This window comes from Haliotis cracherodii, unplaced genomic scaffold, assembly GCF_022045235.1.
Source record: "Haliotis cracherodii isolate W230 unplaced genomic scaffold, xgHalCrac1.p SCAF_7, whole genome shotgun sequence".
NCBI lineage: Eukaryota > Metazoa > Mollusca > Gastropoda > Lepetellida > Haliotidae > Haliotis > Haliotis cracherodii.
This window is the reverse complement of record NW_027266330.1, coordinates 54,434,360-54,448,244: the sequence shown is the minus strand read 5'-3', so window position 1 is coordinate 54,448,244 and position 13,885 is coordinate 54,434,360. Positions and strand designations below refer to the sequence as shown.

Genomic DNA, 13,885 nt, shown 5'->3' with positions numbered 1-13,885 from the left:
GTCTGAAGTGACCTGAAATCCTACCTCTTATTCACCATCTCCACAGAAAATAACGGATGATCTCCTTCCAGCTTAGAGACTGATTTGCCTCTCCTCATCCAGAAAGCACTTTTAGTGTTTGGCAAGCTACAGCCAAAGTATCCTCGGCACTCCAGGGTCTTCGTTTGGCCGAGTCTGACCATCTGCTTTGGCTCCGGCATACGCTCCACTATCACCTTGCCGGCTGCTTTGTCACATTCTGACATTAAGACATAAAGAGTGAGTGAGTGAGTTGGGTTTAACGCCGCTTTTAACAGTATTCCGGTTATATCGCGGCGTGTCCGCTTAACGTGGGAGGAAAGCCCCAAGTGATTCAGGTCTCAGACGTTTACCACTTCGGTGAAACCCGAGCACGGGTATGGTGCTGACAAACCTAGAAACATAATCGGGGCGAACCGGGATTCGAACCCACAATCATAGGTTTCTGGCGTGCCCAAGGGACGCAACTCTGTACAGCGAATCGCCACAGACGACTGGGCCACCCGTGCCCCTAAGACATAAAGACATTAAGAATATCAACATGCATGATTATATATCATTTACTGTAAGAGCAAAAGGATCTTATTGACTAATCAATGTCTGGTAAAATAGACATTAAAATTAGAGTAAGTAGCCAACAGGGCATTATAACATCATTGTTTGATGTGACAGTACCACCCAAAGTCCTCTGAAGTTCGCTGGGTCAAAAGCGATTTTGAAACCTCATTCAGGAAAAAGTCCAGTTTCCACCCTTGCCGAACTAGGCTGGAATAACTGGGTTCGATCGTAGCGCCACCAGTGACTATTAACAGTTATGTCCCTTCTAAGCCTCTCCTATGGACCAATCAAATTCCACCTCTCGTATCACTTGCGTTTGCTTCACACAAAATGGTGGCACCCAAGTCAGGGCGATCTGATCGATAATCAAGATCTATATTGTGATAAAACGGGTCTCACAGCTCGAAATGCATCAAATCTCATGAGCACCTTGATTAAAAACATGACAAGATTTGGAAAATATCTGCTGACATCGAGTTGGCGGTGCACATGCTTTGCAAATCCTAGTAAGATCCTAGTAAGACCTAGTTAGACTATGCTTGTCGTTAGAGGCGACCAACGGGATCGGGCGGTCAGGCTCGCTGACTTGGTTGATACATGTCATCAATCCCAATTGCGTGGATCGATGCTCATGATGTCAATCACTGGATTGTCTGGTCCAGACTCGATTATTTTACAGACCGCTGTCATATAGCTGGAATATTGCTGAGTGCGGCGTTAACCAAAAAAAACCCCTAAAAACTGTGAAACATAAAACTTAACGTGTGGCCTGACATGGAAATGGCCGACAGCTTCCTCATCCGTGTCTTACAACAAAGATGGGGAAACTAAAAATGACATCAAATTATGATAGCAACGATTCCACTTCAGATTTTTACTTACCAGCAACATAGAGTTCAAACTGAAAGGAGACATTGTGTGTTGTGTTGTGGGCCACACAAACATAGGTTCCGTTGTCCAGCATTAAAGCCTTGTTGATCTCCAAAACTTGCTGACGTTCTTTGAAAGTATACCTCTCGTTATTAAACACCAATACAGTCATGGTTCCATTGTATTGTCGGAACCATTTAATATCTCCCACGAAGTTGTTAGCACAGCAATGGATGTTCACAAAATGATCCTTGCGTACATCGTCTGCCTCGGAATTCTCCCTCGAGAAGGACAGCTCGTCTGAAAGTTGGAACAGGACCTAGACTGAACCAGTTACTTGACCCACAGCAAGTTTCACTTCAGCCAAATTAAAATTCACTTTAAAGATTTTAACCTCCTTAGTGAGTGAGTGAGTATGGTTTTACGCCGCTTTTAGCAATATTTCAGCAATATCACGGCGGGGGACACCAGAAATGGGCTTCACACATTGTACCTATGACAGGAATCGAACCCGGGTCTTCGGCGCAACGAGCGAACTAACCTCCTTAGTGACACAGCAAGAGGATGGCGCCATCCTCATCACCCTGCCTTTCTTGCATGCATAGGTGCCGCAATTCACAACAATCAAATAATTTGATATTTCAGAACAGAAACAACTCATTAAGTCGAATTCCCATGAAACCATAAAATATGTTGTGTTGAGTGTACTTCAAGATAAACAAGAAACCATATCATAAAGATGTAAGTTGCACCATGATCAAAATACAAACTAGTCCACAACCTATGTTCAGACAATGAGTTTCAGTTTATGAAAAAAAGTGTTCAAGATTAAGGGGATTGTGGGGTAGTTGAGGTATAATCCTTTGTTTTTTTAATCTAGGGACCTCTTAACATAAGGGTTATGAAAACGACCCCTTAACATTTATGTTTAACTTCAAACACTGTAAAATACAGAAAACTACGGTTTAAACTAACTCAAAGGGAACATTTATATTCATTCATTATAACTGTAGTTTGTTAAAAGCCTATATACAACATATTAGGGGTGTCACAATAAATCGAAATATCGATATATTGCTATTGGTAAGCACTTAAAGTCAATAAATCGATTGTTAAATCAGTTTTCCATCAATAGCATCAATTTCATCAGGAATATCGATAGTTTCGATTGTATTTACCATATCAATAAAATACATGCAATGCTGTACAAATTTGTTTTGTTTTTTATCATGAGTAGTAGTATTTTACACATGGTAATAAGGAAGTTACTTTTTCTTAAATTATTAGGGTAAAGAACAAAAAAATCAGTCATATCTCAAACTTTACTTTTTATTGGTTGTTATGGTTACCACAGTCAAAGGAAACTTCAGTTCCAAGGTTTCATCCAACTCTAAAATTCATCTAAAATGACACTCTGAAAACTATCGATATTTATCGCAATGGTTGCTTGCAATATCAATAGTTATCGCAATAGTTTCTTTCAATATCAATAGTTATCGCAATAGTGAATTCTAGACCAATAGTCACCCCCAAAATTCACAGTGCAGAGTTGCATCCCTCGGGACATCCCATTAGGGGTCATGTCAGAATGACCTTTCATCCAACCAATCAGAGCGTCCCTTACAAGATCATGAAAGTGACAGTCGGAATGTGATTCCTAATCATGCAACGTCGAAAACTTCAACACGGGGTATTCCGGACGATAGTTACGGGCGAAACAACTGAATCCATACAATATAGACAATCTTTAGCCATTCCAGAATGTTCATTTGTTCAGGTTTCAATTTTTTTTATCGAGTATTTGTCAAAATATGTTTCGAAGCGTAGTTGCCAATTTGAAATTAGTGCCGTAAAGCACGAGAAAGCTGCGTTCTGATTGGCTAATGTCAACTTCATGTCAGTCATTCCATTGGTCGGTCAAAGTTCGCGCAAGGTCGGTCTGACATGACCCGTAATGGGATGTCCTCAGATCTTTGTTTAGCGGTAGCGAGAACTAAGATCTGATTTTAATGTGATTGGTTTTACACAGATACATTGCACTGCTACTGTTGATTTTTTAAATCAATGTTTATTTATTATCTTTGATAATTTATTATCTTTGATATTTATTATCTTATCTTATTTATTATTTGATATTTATTATCTTTGATAATTATTCAATAGAAAATAAAAAATAGAAAATAAATAGCCTCCTCCCACTTTTGACAAAAAGGCAGATGATATTCAAGCAATTACCGTATTCGATGTAATAAGCGCCCACAGCGACATTTGCTAAGATATTGGCTAGCGAACAATCCCAATTAGCACCCCTTCCGATTGATCAATGTACACAAGACTTATTTATTCGAGTATGATACGCACTCGTGTGTTATATGCACCCTTAATTATGGGCATTTAATTCGAAATTTATCTTTCAACTCATCTTTTTTCCACCAAACTGACATTCTAATAAGAGCCCCCTATTTCTAATTTCTTATAACGTTGAATACGGTTATGTGTTATGGCCTGAACGTGACACTTCCCACACACAGACTTGATTGTATACATCTGCAGCAATAACAAAGTGGTACCTGAATCCTTGACACAGATGCAGGTGACAGGGTCGACCATCAACAACGCCCAGATGAGCAGCCACTGTAGCAGACCTTCCATCATCGCCTGGCAACCAAGAAACAGTCATTAAAGCACTGAGGTGAGGTGAGGTGAGGTGAGGTGAAATTGGGTTTAACATCGTGTCTAAGATTACTGCACTTATATAGTGACGTACATGCACATGTGTGTGTGTGTGTGTGTGTGTATATGTGTGTGTGTGTGTGTGTGTGTGTGTGTGTGTGTGTGTGTGTGTGTGTGTGTGTGTGTGTGTGTGTGTGTGTGTGTATGTGTGTGTGTGTGTGTGCTTGTACTAGTCCGGACTGATGCCGATTTATAGTGCTAGCTCACTGAGATACCATGCCGCAGTTTAACATGAATACCCCACTCAGACACAGTATACTGACTCCGAGCCGACCAGTCCTTGATCAAACCCCAGACCTTTCGCTCTCATCCAGTGAAAGACATTTCATCAGGTGGGGTAGAGGTGTGAGATGCTACCAGTATTCTTTGATATAAAATACTTATGACTACGTATCACAATACATTTGTAAAAATACCAGTATATTGCGTTTTTCAAAATATATTCATCTTGTTTACACTAGTGACAAGTCAAATTAAAAGTCTGAAATGATGAAATTAGCAACTGTTTCCTGTGATGGAAAACGTTAAAGCTTTGTTACCATAGCAACATCCAACAAAATAATAAGTTGACAAAAATGTGCCGTGGGAGTTCTTTTTATTCAGGTTTATAACAAATTACAGATGAGAGAAAGCATACAATATATTGTGGTGTGTTTTGCTGTACAAGAATCATTATTGAAATCCGAAATTCAGGCCAATGGCTACACATTGTATCCCTTCAGCGAATTCAGGTGAATCAACAGGTATAACAAACTTGGTCAATAAAATTATGAAATTTGATATAAAACATCACAAGAATTACCATTCAAAGTGCATTTCCTGCTCTCCAAGGCATTGTTTTATATGCAGAGATTAAGATTACCGTGGATATTTTCTCGTAAACTAAGCCGGAAATAGCAATCAGTAGACTAAAATCTAGTCTCTGAAATGAACATATCGTACATAAAAAAAGTTGTTCAGTTATCTTAATAAAAATATAATAAAAAGGAGCCCAGTGACTCTCTTCATTTTCAGATACTGCAGTGATCTAGACTTGCCAAACTTTATAGACTTGCATGGGCTGTATTAGATATATATTTGTATCAGGGTCTGTAAGACAGACTAAGCAATCAGCTGTGCACACGTTTCCTCCAAATCTACCGGTGATTCAGTAAAAACATACCCAGTGATACTATTTCAAAGAATTTTGATGTACCGGTGATGGTCGGAAGAAATTGTATCTGAAATTATTATTTCATCAGGAATAATATATTCCAATAAGGTGTTATTTTAGTTGCAGCTTCCAATACATACTTAAAATAATAAGAACCATAAGCGTTGCACTTTGCTACAGGTGGTATGCAGGACATATTTTTACGTATGGCACAATTTTGACCAGTCACCGTAGGGACTATCACTAAAATGGAGCATAGATATCTGAAAACTTTTCGGGCAGAAATTACTAGGGCTGAAACAATATCCCGGGACACCGATGCATCGCGATTCACTCCACTCGATACGGTGCACGATTTGTGAAGTGGTGTATCTCAAATTTTCACGATACATTTTTCCTAATAAACTTTTATCACTAATACGTTTTAGATGTGTTTTAAATTAATTTTAAATTTGAACCAAGTCATAAAAAGTAGGGAAAATATAATTTTCGCTATACATGTGTACGTCTTCGAAAATACAGCGGCTATGCTAGCATTGTATATCAGTTGCAATTCAAGCTTTCTGATTGGCTGAGCGGTCTTTCACTCAAACATGTCGGAAAAAGCAGACGCTCGTCCTTTGCTGGAAAAACCATCAGAGACTCACAAATCACTAGTAACATTTGTAGATGGAATCAAACACATGTGCAAAGATCAAACGTGCTGTCGCATGTGTCACACAAGGAGGAAATACACACGCAGCACTACAAACATAACACACATACACCGCCATCACCCAACTATAGACATTACTATCTAGTCACAACTCACAAATATGTAGGACTGTTACTTTCGTGGAAATGGTAGATGAATCATGAAGTTAAAATACTCATTACAGTCTATATTTTATGACTCATGAGCATTCACTCACTTTCATTTAATTTTTCATTTTAATAAACTGAGTTTAATTCCTTCATCTCTTGTCTTCTCTTGCCACTATGTGTATCGGAGCGTATCGAGATACGTATCGAATTGTGAAGTAAGTATCGAGATGCGTATTGTTTCGTGATCTAGGTGTATCGTTGCAGCCCTCGAAAGTATAGCGAAAACTGCAATTGGTACATACTCATTATAGTTCCATGAAGCAGATATGCAGAGCTACAGAAGCTACATATTTGCGTAAAATACAGATAATCAGGGTATGAAACTCCCAAAAATTTCAGCCAGACCAAAGGACTGGCTACATGAAATACTTGCCAGCCCTGACCAAAACCTGCCTGCCCACTATAATCATATGTTTCTCAGGATAATTTGATTAAAAATATGAAAACTGATTGCTTGTAGCATAAGTGCATCGCTAAATGTTAGGTTGTCTAAAAGCTACCGGGGTTTCTTTTTGGTTACATTTTATCATTAATGTTTACATGTGAATTAATGCTTATCATCGGGAAATATTTAGAATATTTTCACCTATGAAATATAACCCGACCGTCGGGCAGTGGGATTTGAAAATCTGGCAGCCCGAGTTGAAATCAACCTGTCTCGGACGGTCGGGCAGGCAGGTATTTCGAACGCTGAGATAATTGGCGCTGACAGGTGGTCAGCAATAGACAATGGAAGCCAACACTATACAGTAATTTGTGCTGATATTATGGACAACTGGAAGCCAGGACTAAATCATCACTGGCAATGGACAATGGACAACAACTTTTGTTGTTCTTACGTGTACATATATATGTGACCCTTAAAGATCCGGGGTAGAATAGGTCTTCAGCAACCCATGCTTGCCACAAAAGGCGACTATGCTTGTCGTAAGAGGCGACTAATGGGATTGGGTGGTCAGGCTCGCTGACTTGGTTGATGCATGTCATCATATCCCAAGTGCATGGATTGATGTTCATGATGTCAATCACTGGATTGTCTGGTCCAGACTCGATTATTTACAGACCACCATCATATAGCTGGAATATTGCTGAGTGTGGCATTAAACAACAAACAAACACACATCATAGCATTCATTCACTCAGCTGATGAAGGAGTAAGCATATACTCCAAAATGTTGTGTTCCTCGTAATAAAGAAGTTGACATCCATAAATTCTCTTCCTCATACTTAAGTAGAAAACGATTTATTTTCCTATTTTCCTAAGAAGTAAAGTCATAACAGTCTTACAGTACTTACCATCGTTACCGTCAATATTACATTCAGAGTTACAGTAAATTAGTCAATAGTAATCTTGACAGGATGTTGCAAAACTTACAGACACTGTAAAGCCTATTGTTAGCCCCTTGCAACAATTTCTGTGATTACAGTATGTATAAATAACCGGGTAAATATACGACATACAGTACAGGGCTGTTGTTGACATATCTATCAGTGTGTGCATGATTAGTCACACATACATTTCAGTGTGATATCCGGCTGTGCTTTACCACTGAGAACTTGTGACGGCATGTCATGATACAATTGTATCAGCCTTGCATATACAAAAACTTGGTTTTACCTCAATAGCTTTTCAACAGCAGAACAGGTATACCCAGAACAAATAGAGGATGTGTTACAAGGCATTTATTTTCCTCATAAGGGTAGAATGTTTGTGATACCCGGGATGATCCGGGTTAGAATAGGTCTTCAGCAACCCATGCTTGTCTCCCCCGTGCAGATCTTGGGTAGAATAGGTCTTCAGCAACCCATGCTTGTCTCCCCCGTGAAGGTCTGGGTTAGAACAGGTCTTCAGCAAACCCATGCTTGTCTCCCCCATGAAGATCCGGGGTAGAATAGGTCTTCAGCAACCCATGTTTGTCTCCCCCATGAAGATCCGGGGTAGTATATGTCTTCAGCAACCCATGCTTGTCTCCCCCATGAAGATCCGGGGTAGAATAGGTCTTCAGCAACCCATGTTTGTCTCCCCCGTGAAGATCAGGGGTAGAATAGGTCTTCAGCAACCCATGTTTGTCTCCCCCATGAAGATTCGGGGTAGAATAGGTCTTCAGCAAACCCATGCTTGTCTCCCCCGTGAAGATCCGGGGTAGAATAGGTCTTCAGCAAACCCATGCTTGTCTCCCCCGTGAAGATCCGGGGTAGAATAGGTCTTCAGCAAACCCATGCTTGTCACAAACAACGACTATGCTTTGGAAGAGTCGACTAACAGGGTCAGGTGGTCAGTTTCACTGACTTGGTTGAAGCATATCATTTCCCAGTTACATAGATCAACGCTCATTTCAATCACTGGATTGTCTGGTCCAGACTAGGAACTTATTTTAACCATGCCATTACGATTTTAATGGCACTCTAAAACAAGAAAGAAGTGAGCAAAGCTCACATACCCTCATTATCCCCGCTGGTCAACAACAAATAGTAAATAGTTTGTTAATTAATGAAAAATACCTGTTTCTTTAAGTCAGAGGAACTGCCCTTTCCTTTGTAACCCCATGAGGATGCGTTATGTTTGAAATGAACACATGTTTTTGCAAGTCCATTTCAATCAAGTGTGGGATAATCAATGCTTAGCACAACATACATTCTTCATGTTCTTGATGTTTCTTAATGTGTCCATGGAAACGGCAAAAATTAAAAAAATTCAGAATCTTCAATCTAACAAAAGGCACAAGTACTCATTGTGGTGAATGTGTCTAGCAAGTTTGGTGTAGCTAGGGTGCATTGTTAAAATGTTATGGGCCGTACAAAAGCTCGGATGGAAGGACGGACGGACGGACGGTATAACGAGGGTATAACAAGGAATTGTTCAATAAATTTATTATTCACAGATCGTGGTCATATAGCCGGAATATTGGTGAGTTAGGCATTAAACAACAAACAAACAAACAAAACAAATATCAACAACAGGCTTCATTGACAACATACCATTTTTCAGTTCTTGGACCTAGTTCAATCCAATGATACATCATTCCAACACAACACATTATACAAAGCATGGCGATGCCCTTTATACGTGACTGTGATTACAGCATCTGGACAACAGGATGCTAGGCTCTCACTCATCAGGAAATAGATGAAACAATACCCCACATAGTGGAGAGTCTAGCATGAAACAACGCGTACCATTGTTCATATATGCAGAGCTCCAGATAAGCTTTTGGTGTTGTGGGTATTTTACCCAATACATTTTAAAATCATTGGGTATCAGTAATTCTACCTGCGTATTCAAATTTCTGTTACCCACTAGTTTTTACACATGTGGGTATTTAAGTTAAATATTTAAAAGCACTATTCATCTAGTCCCTGCAAACTGGTGTCGTGTGGGTTCGAGAGCTTTATAAGACCCAAAAATACCACGATACTTACACAAGAAAGTGTGATGGCAAATGATCATGATGTAACTGTCATCGTGGAGTTTGGCAAGGTTGACGGAATGCCCGCTTATAATTTCAAAATAAGTTGCTGATTTGCTAATCGAATACGCAGGGTTACTTCACAATATTTTGATGATACGCACAAGTTTTATTTTTGTAGCGTATCTGTAATGTTCGTTGCGTATTTGATACGCTAGTATTATATTTTACTGTGTATTTCTGCATTTCTGATGCGTATTTCACGCAGATACGCAGCTTATCTGGAGCTCTGTATATGTGGTAAATATATTCAGTGATGAGGGTAACTGTGTGGATTCCACTTGCCACATACTGGTACATACAATAACTGTGTTTATACATTGTACACACTATGGTATACGCTGCCATATCACACAGATAATCACTGTATTATGAACAGGCCTGCTATTCATATTTATATTATTCAAAACAAAGCGTCATTATACATGTGACTGAAGATTTCTGGGTAGAATAGGTCTTCAGCAACCCATGCTTGCCGTAAAAGGTGACTATGCTTATCGTAAAAGGCAACTATGCTTGTTAAACAAACAAACCATTATACATGTATATGCCGGAGAGATAAAAATAGGGATGACAATGTAATTTATGCATGATTAAATGCAATGCATTTTGTACAAGGATAGTTATGTGCTTTTACAAAAACTTTAAATATGTTTCTTGGAATTAAATTGTGCCAATGGGAAGAATGCCTTTGACATCAATGTCATTTCACCATGCGATTGGTAATAACAAACAGTAGTGTAGTTTAGATTGGTTGGTTTGTTGTTTAATGCCGCACTCAGCAATATTATAGCTATATGACGGCGGTCTATAAATAATCAGGTCTGGACCAGACAATCCAGTGATTAATATCATAAGCATCGATCCATGCATTTGGAATTGATGACATGCATCAATCAAGTCAGCGAGCCTGACCACCCGATCCTCGTTAGTCGCTTTTTACGACAAGCATAGTCGCCTTTTACGGCAAGTATGGGTTGCTGAAGACCTATTCTACCCCGGAATCTTCACGGGTCGTGTAGTTTAGAAAGTCTGCCCCTACCTTTTCATTGCGATTGATAACACTGTTTTCAATTTCTGAATCCCCAGGTTTCTTTGTGAATACTACAGTGTATTATGTGTATCCCTATATTCATCTTCTATTTTTCCTGTCCAGTTAAAGACCACCTCCGCGGTCTAGTGGTAGAGTGTCTGCCCAGAGAGCGGAACCTCTGGGGTTTGGTCCCCAGATGCATCATACCAAAAGACATTAAAAGATGGTACTTGTTGATACCCTGTCTGACGTTCGGCATTAAGGGGCTAAAACAAGGACTGGTCAGCTCAGAGTCAGTATACTGTGTCTGAGTGGGATATTCATGTTAAACTGCAGCATGGTATCTCAGTCAGCTAGCACTGTAAATTGGCATCAGTCTTGACTAGTACAAGCAGTCACACACACACACACACACACACGCACGCATGCACGTAGCTATATACGTGCAATGATCTTGGACGCGACGTTAAACCCCATTTCACCTCACCTGTCCAGTTGAAGGAGACTATAGATCCCTTGCTTCATACAATACACACGGACACAGGTATTTTTGATAAAAAAAGGAGTTTGCCAGTAGCGTGGCTATATCCCCCGCCCCTGTTGCAGAATTTATGACATAATTAAATCTAAACAAACCCTAACCAATTTTAACCGAGGTGGAACTTGTCATGGAAATTGTTAAAAAAAAAGAGTTAGGGACCTAAGTCCAATTTGTTGCCTTGGAAACGTAAAAAAAAAAAATATTTCTAAAATTTCTAAATAGCAAAAGGCACCAGATCAGCATGTACTTGACAGACATGCAAAGTTTCATGAAAACATATTGAACTGTTTCTGAGGAAACGAAACGAGGGACGGACGTACGGACGGAACCCGTTTCTATATCCCCTGCCAACTTTGTTGGGTGTGGGATAATAAAAGATTTCTAAATGCACCATTCAGATACTAGGAACTTATTTCAACTCTACCATTATGTTTTTAATGGCACTCTAAAACAAGGAATTGCCCACTAAATCACCCAAACCACCAAATACTGAAAGTCATGATGTTACAATTCACAGCTTCAATCTGTTCTGTCATTCTGATTAAAACATACACTGTAAAGAAACACTTCCTATTTTTAAGGAGTCAGTTAGCAAAACAGGCTGCTGATGTGGGAGGGAAGCCACAACTCAGGTGCCATTAATCAGAGCTCCAGATAAGCTTTTTACACATGTGGGTATTTAAGTTAAATATTTAAAAACACTATTCATCTGGTCCCTGCAAACTTGTGTCGTGTGGGTTCGAGAGCTTTATAGGACTCAAAAATACGATACTTCAACAAGAAAGTGTGATGGCAAATGATCATGATGTAACTGTCATCGTGGAGTTTGCAAGGTTGACAGAATGCCCGTTTATAATTTCAAAATGAGTTGCTGATTTGCTAATTGAATACGCAGGGTTACTCCAGAATATTTTGATGATACGCACACGTTTTATTTTTGTAGCGTATCTGTAATGTTTGTAGCGTATTTGATACGCTTGGATTTTATTTTACCGAGTATTTCTGCATTTCTGATGCATATTTTACGCAGATACGCAGCTTATCTGGAGCTCTGCTTTCTGTTTTTAAGAAGTCAGCGTGCAATACAGGCAGCTGATGTGGGAGAAAAGCCACAACTCAGGTGCCATTAAGTTATCATTTGCATTTTTCATTCGTAAACTGGTGTCCCAGTCTAAAATATAGCGTGTAAAAAACAGTAAACATGTAGTTAATTTTCATAATTTAATATATTATATACTTTCATGACTTTTTCTGTGATTATGGGTAGGTCCCCAGTAACCTAAGTAACTAAAGGGATTGGATGGTCGGCGCCTTGGTAGGGAGTTGTTCATAATATCAACCACTGGTATGACTGATCCATGAATACACAATGCCGTCTTGAAAGTGAAACATAACAAATGTTATATTTGGGATCACACTTCCACAGTAAAGTACAAATTCTAGTAATTTTGGGGGTTGAGTCCCATCCGGGATTCGAACTTACACTGCCAGAGTGAGGCACCAATCGCCAGCACTCAAAGTCAGCGATCTAACCCACTCAGCCACTGAGGCTTCCACAAAAGAAAACACAATGCCTTTCAAAAAGCGGTCAAATGTAAGAAATATTATATTAGGGATAACACTTCTTTAGGAAAGTAAACAGACCTCCAGATAGCTTTTTGAGCAATTGATATTTTTACTGGTTGGCCACAAGGAACCCTGGGTTGGTGAGTGATTTGGCTTCATATGACCGAGGTATATTTATATGGTAATCTAGGCTTTGATAAACACTGGCTTCTAATCAAATCAAGATGGAAGATAGTATTTTTGGTAACTCAATCGTAAGAAAAATACACTAGCTTTCTCTTCAATTTACCAATATAAAAAACAAAGACTGAAGTCTGTAGACTCTGCGCAGCACTTGCATTGTCGGCTTCACTGTGTGGAGCTCTATTGTTTTGTTTTAAAAATTGATTTGGGTGCGTGACATCACACTAAAAAAATATTTCATGCATGACTTAAAAACAGACAGAACCATCGACGTAATGTCACCTTAAAGGGAAACAACACTCCAAGTTTGAAAGTATTGAAATACAGACTTTTTCAGCACGGATTCCACATTTGCAAATTATGGACTATAATTTCGACTGGTTGGACTTGTGATAAAAATATCAATATAACAGTGTTGTCAGGCACTGTGTTGGGTTTAACAGCTGAACCGATCACTGTTTAATATATCTACGAATTGTCCACATAAAAGCATGAAAATCTACTTATGATGTTGACTGCTGACTCAATATGCTTAATTACTAAGTAATGAGTTGGCAAAGCACTATGAAACTACTCACCATATCGGACTTTACATGACAAAGCTGGTAAATATTGACAAAATCTCTGATGGTGCCTTCCTGTTATCTGGTCCCTACACACACAGCCCACTGCACTGGTGTTCAACTTCAAGACAACCTCGAGGAAAGCTGCAGTCGACACTATCAATGTTGTTTACTTGACAGCACTACTGGGGCGCTGGCGACAATCTACCGGATCCATATCTCTACTGTCGACACTATCCGAGTTGTTTACTTGAAACAGCAGCGATACGTATTCTTTCGATGCACTTGAATTCGCCAAGAAAGACAACTCTCACCGTGTACATCTACCAATTTAAT

At 39.3% G+C, this 13,885-nt stretch overlaps 1 protein-coding gene across 2 annotated transcripts in view; it reads right to left on the bottom strand.

The window, feature by feature from the left end:
- Positions 1-13,818, bottom strand: part of LOC139447761 (uncharacterized) — a 34,384-nt gene extending 20,566 nt beyond the window's left edge. The window contains exons 1-4 of one of the 2 annotated variants that reach the window (XM_071229248.1): positions 13,565-13,818; positions 4,017-4,104; positions 1,459-1,746; positions 25-238 (exon numbers count right to left, since the gene is read on the bottom strand). In XM_071229248.1, coding sequence (XP_071085349.1) covers positions 25-238; positions 1,459-1,746; positions 4,017-4,104; positions 13,565-13,567 — 593 coding nt within the window. In that variant the 5' untranslated portion in view covers positions 13,568-13,818. The remainder of the gene's footprint in view (positions 1-24; positions 239-1,458; positions 1,747-4,016; positions 4,105-13,564) is intronic. The other variant, XM_071229249.1, reaches the window with a different exon arrangement.
- Positions 13,819-13,885: the final 67 nt, after the last annotated feature.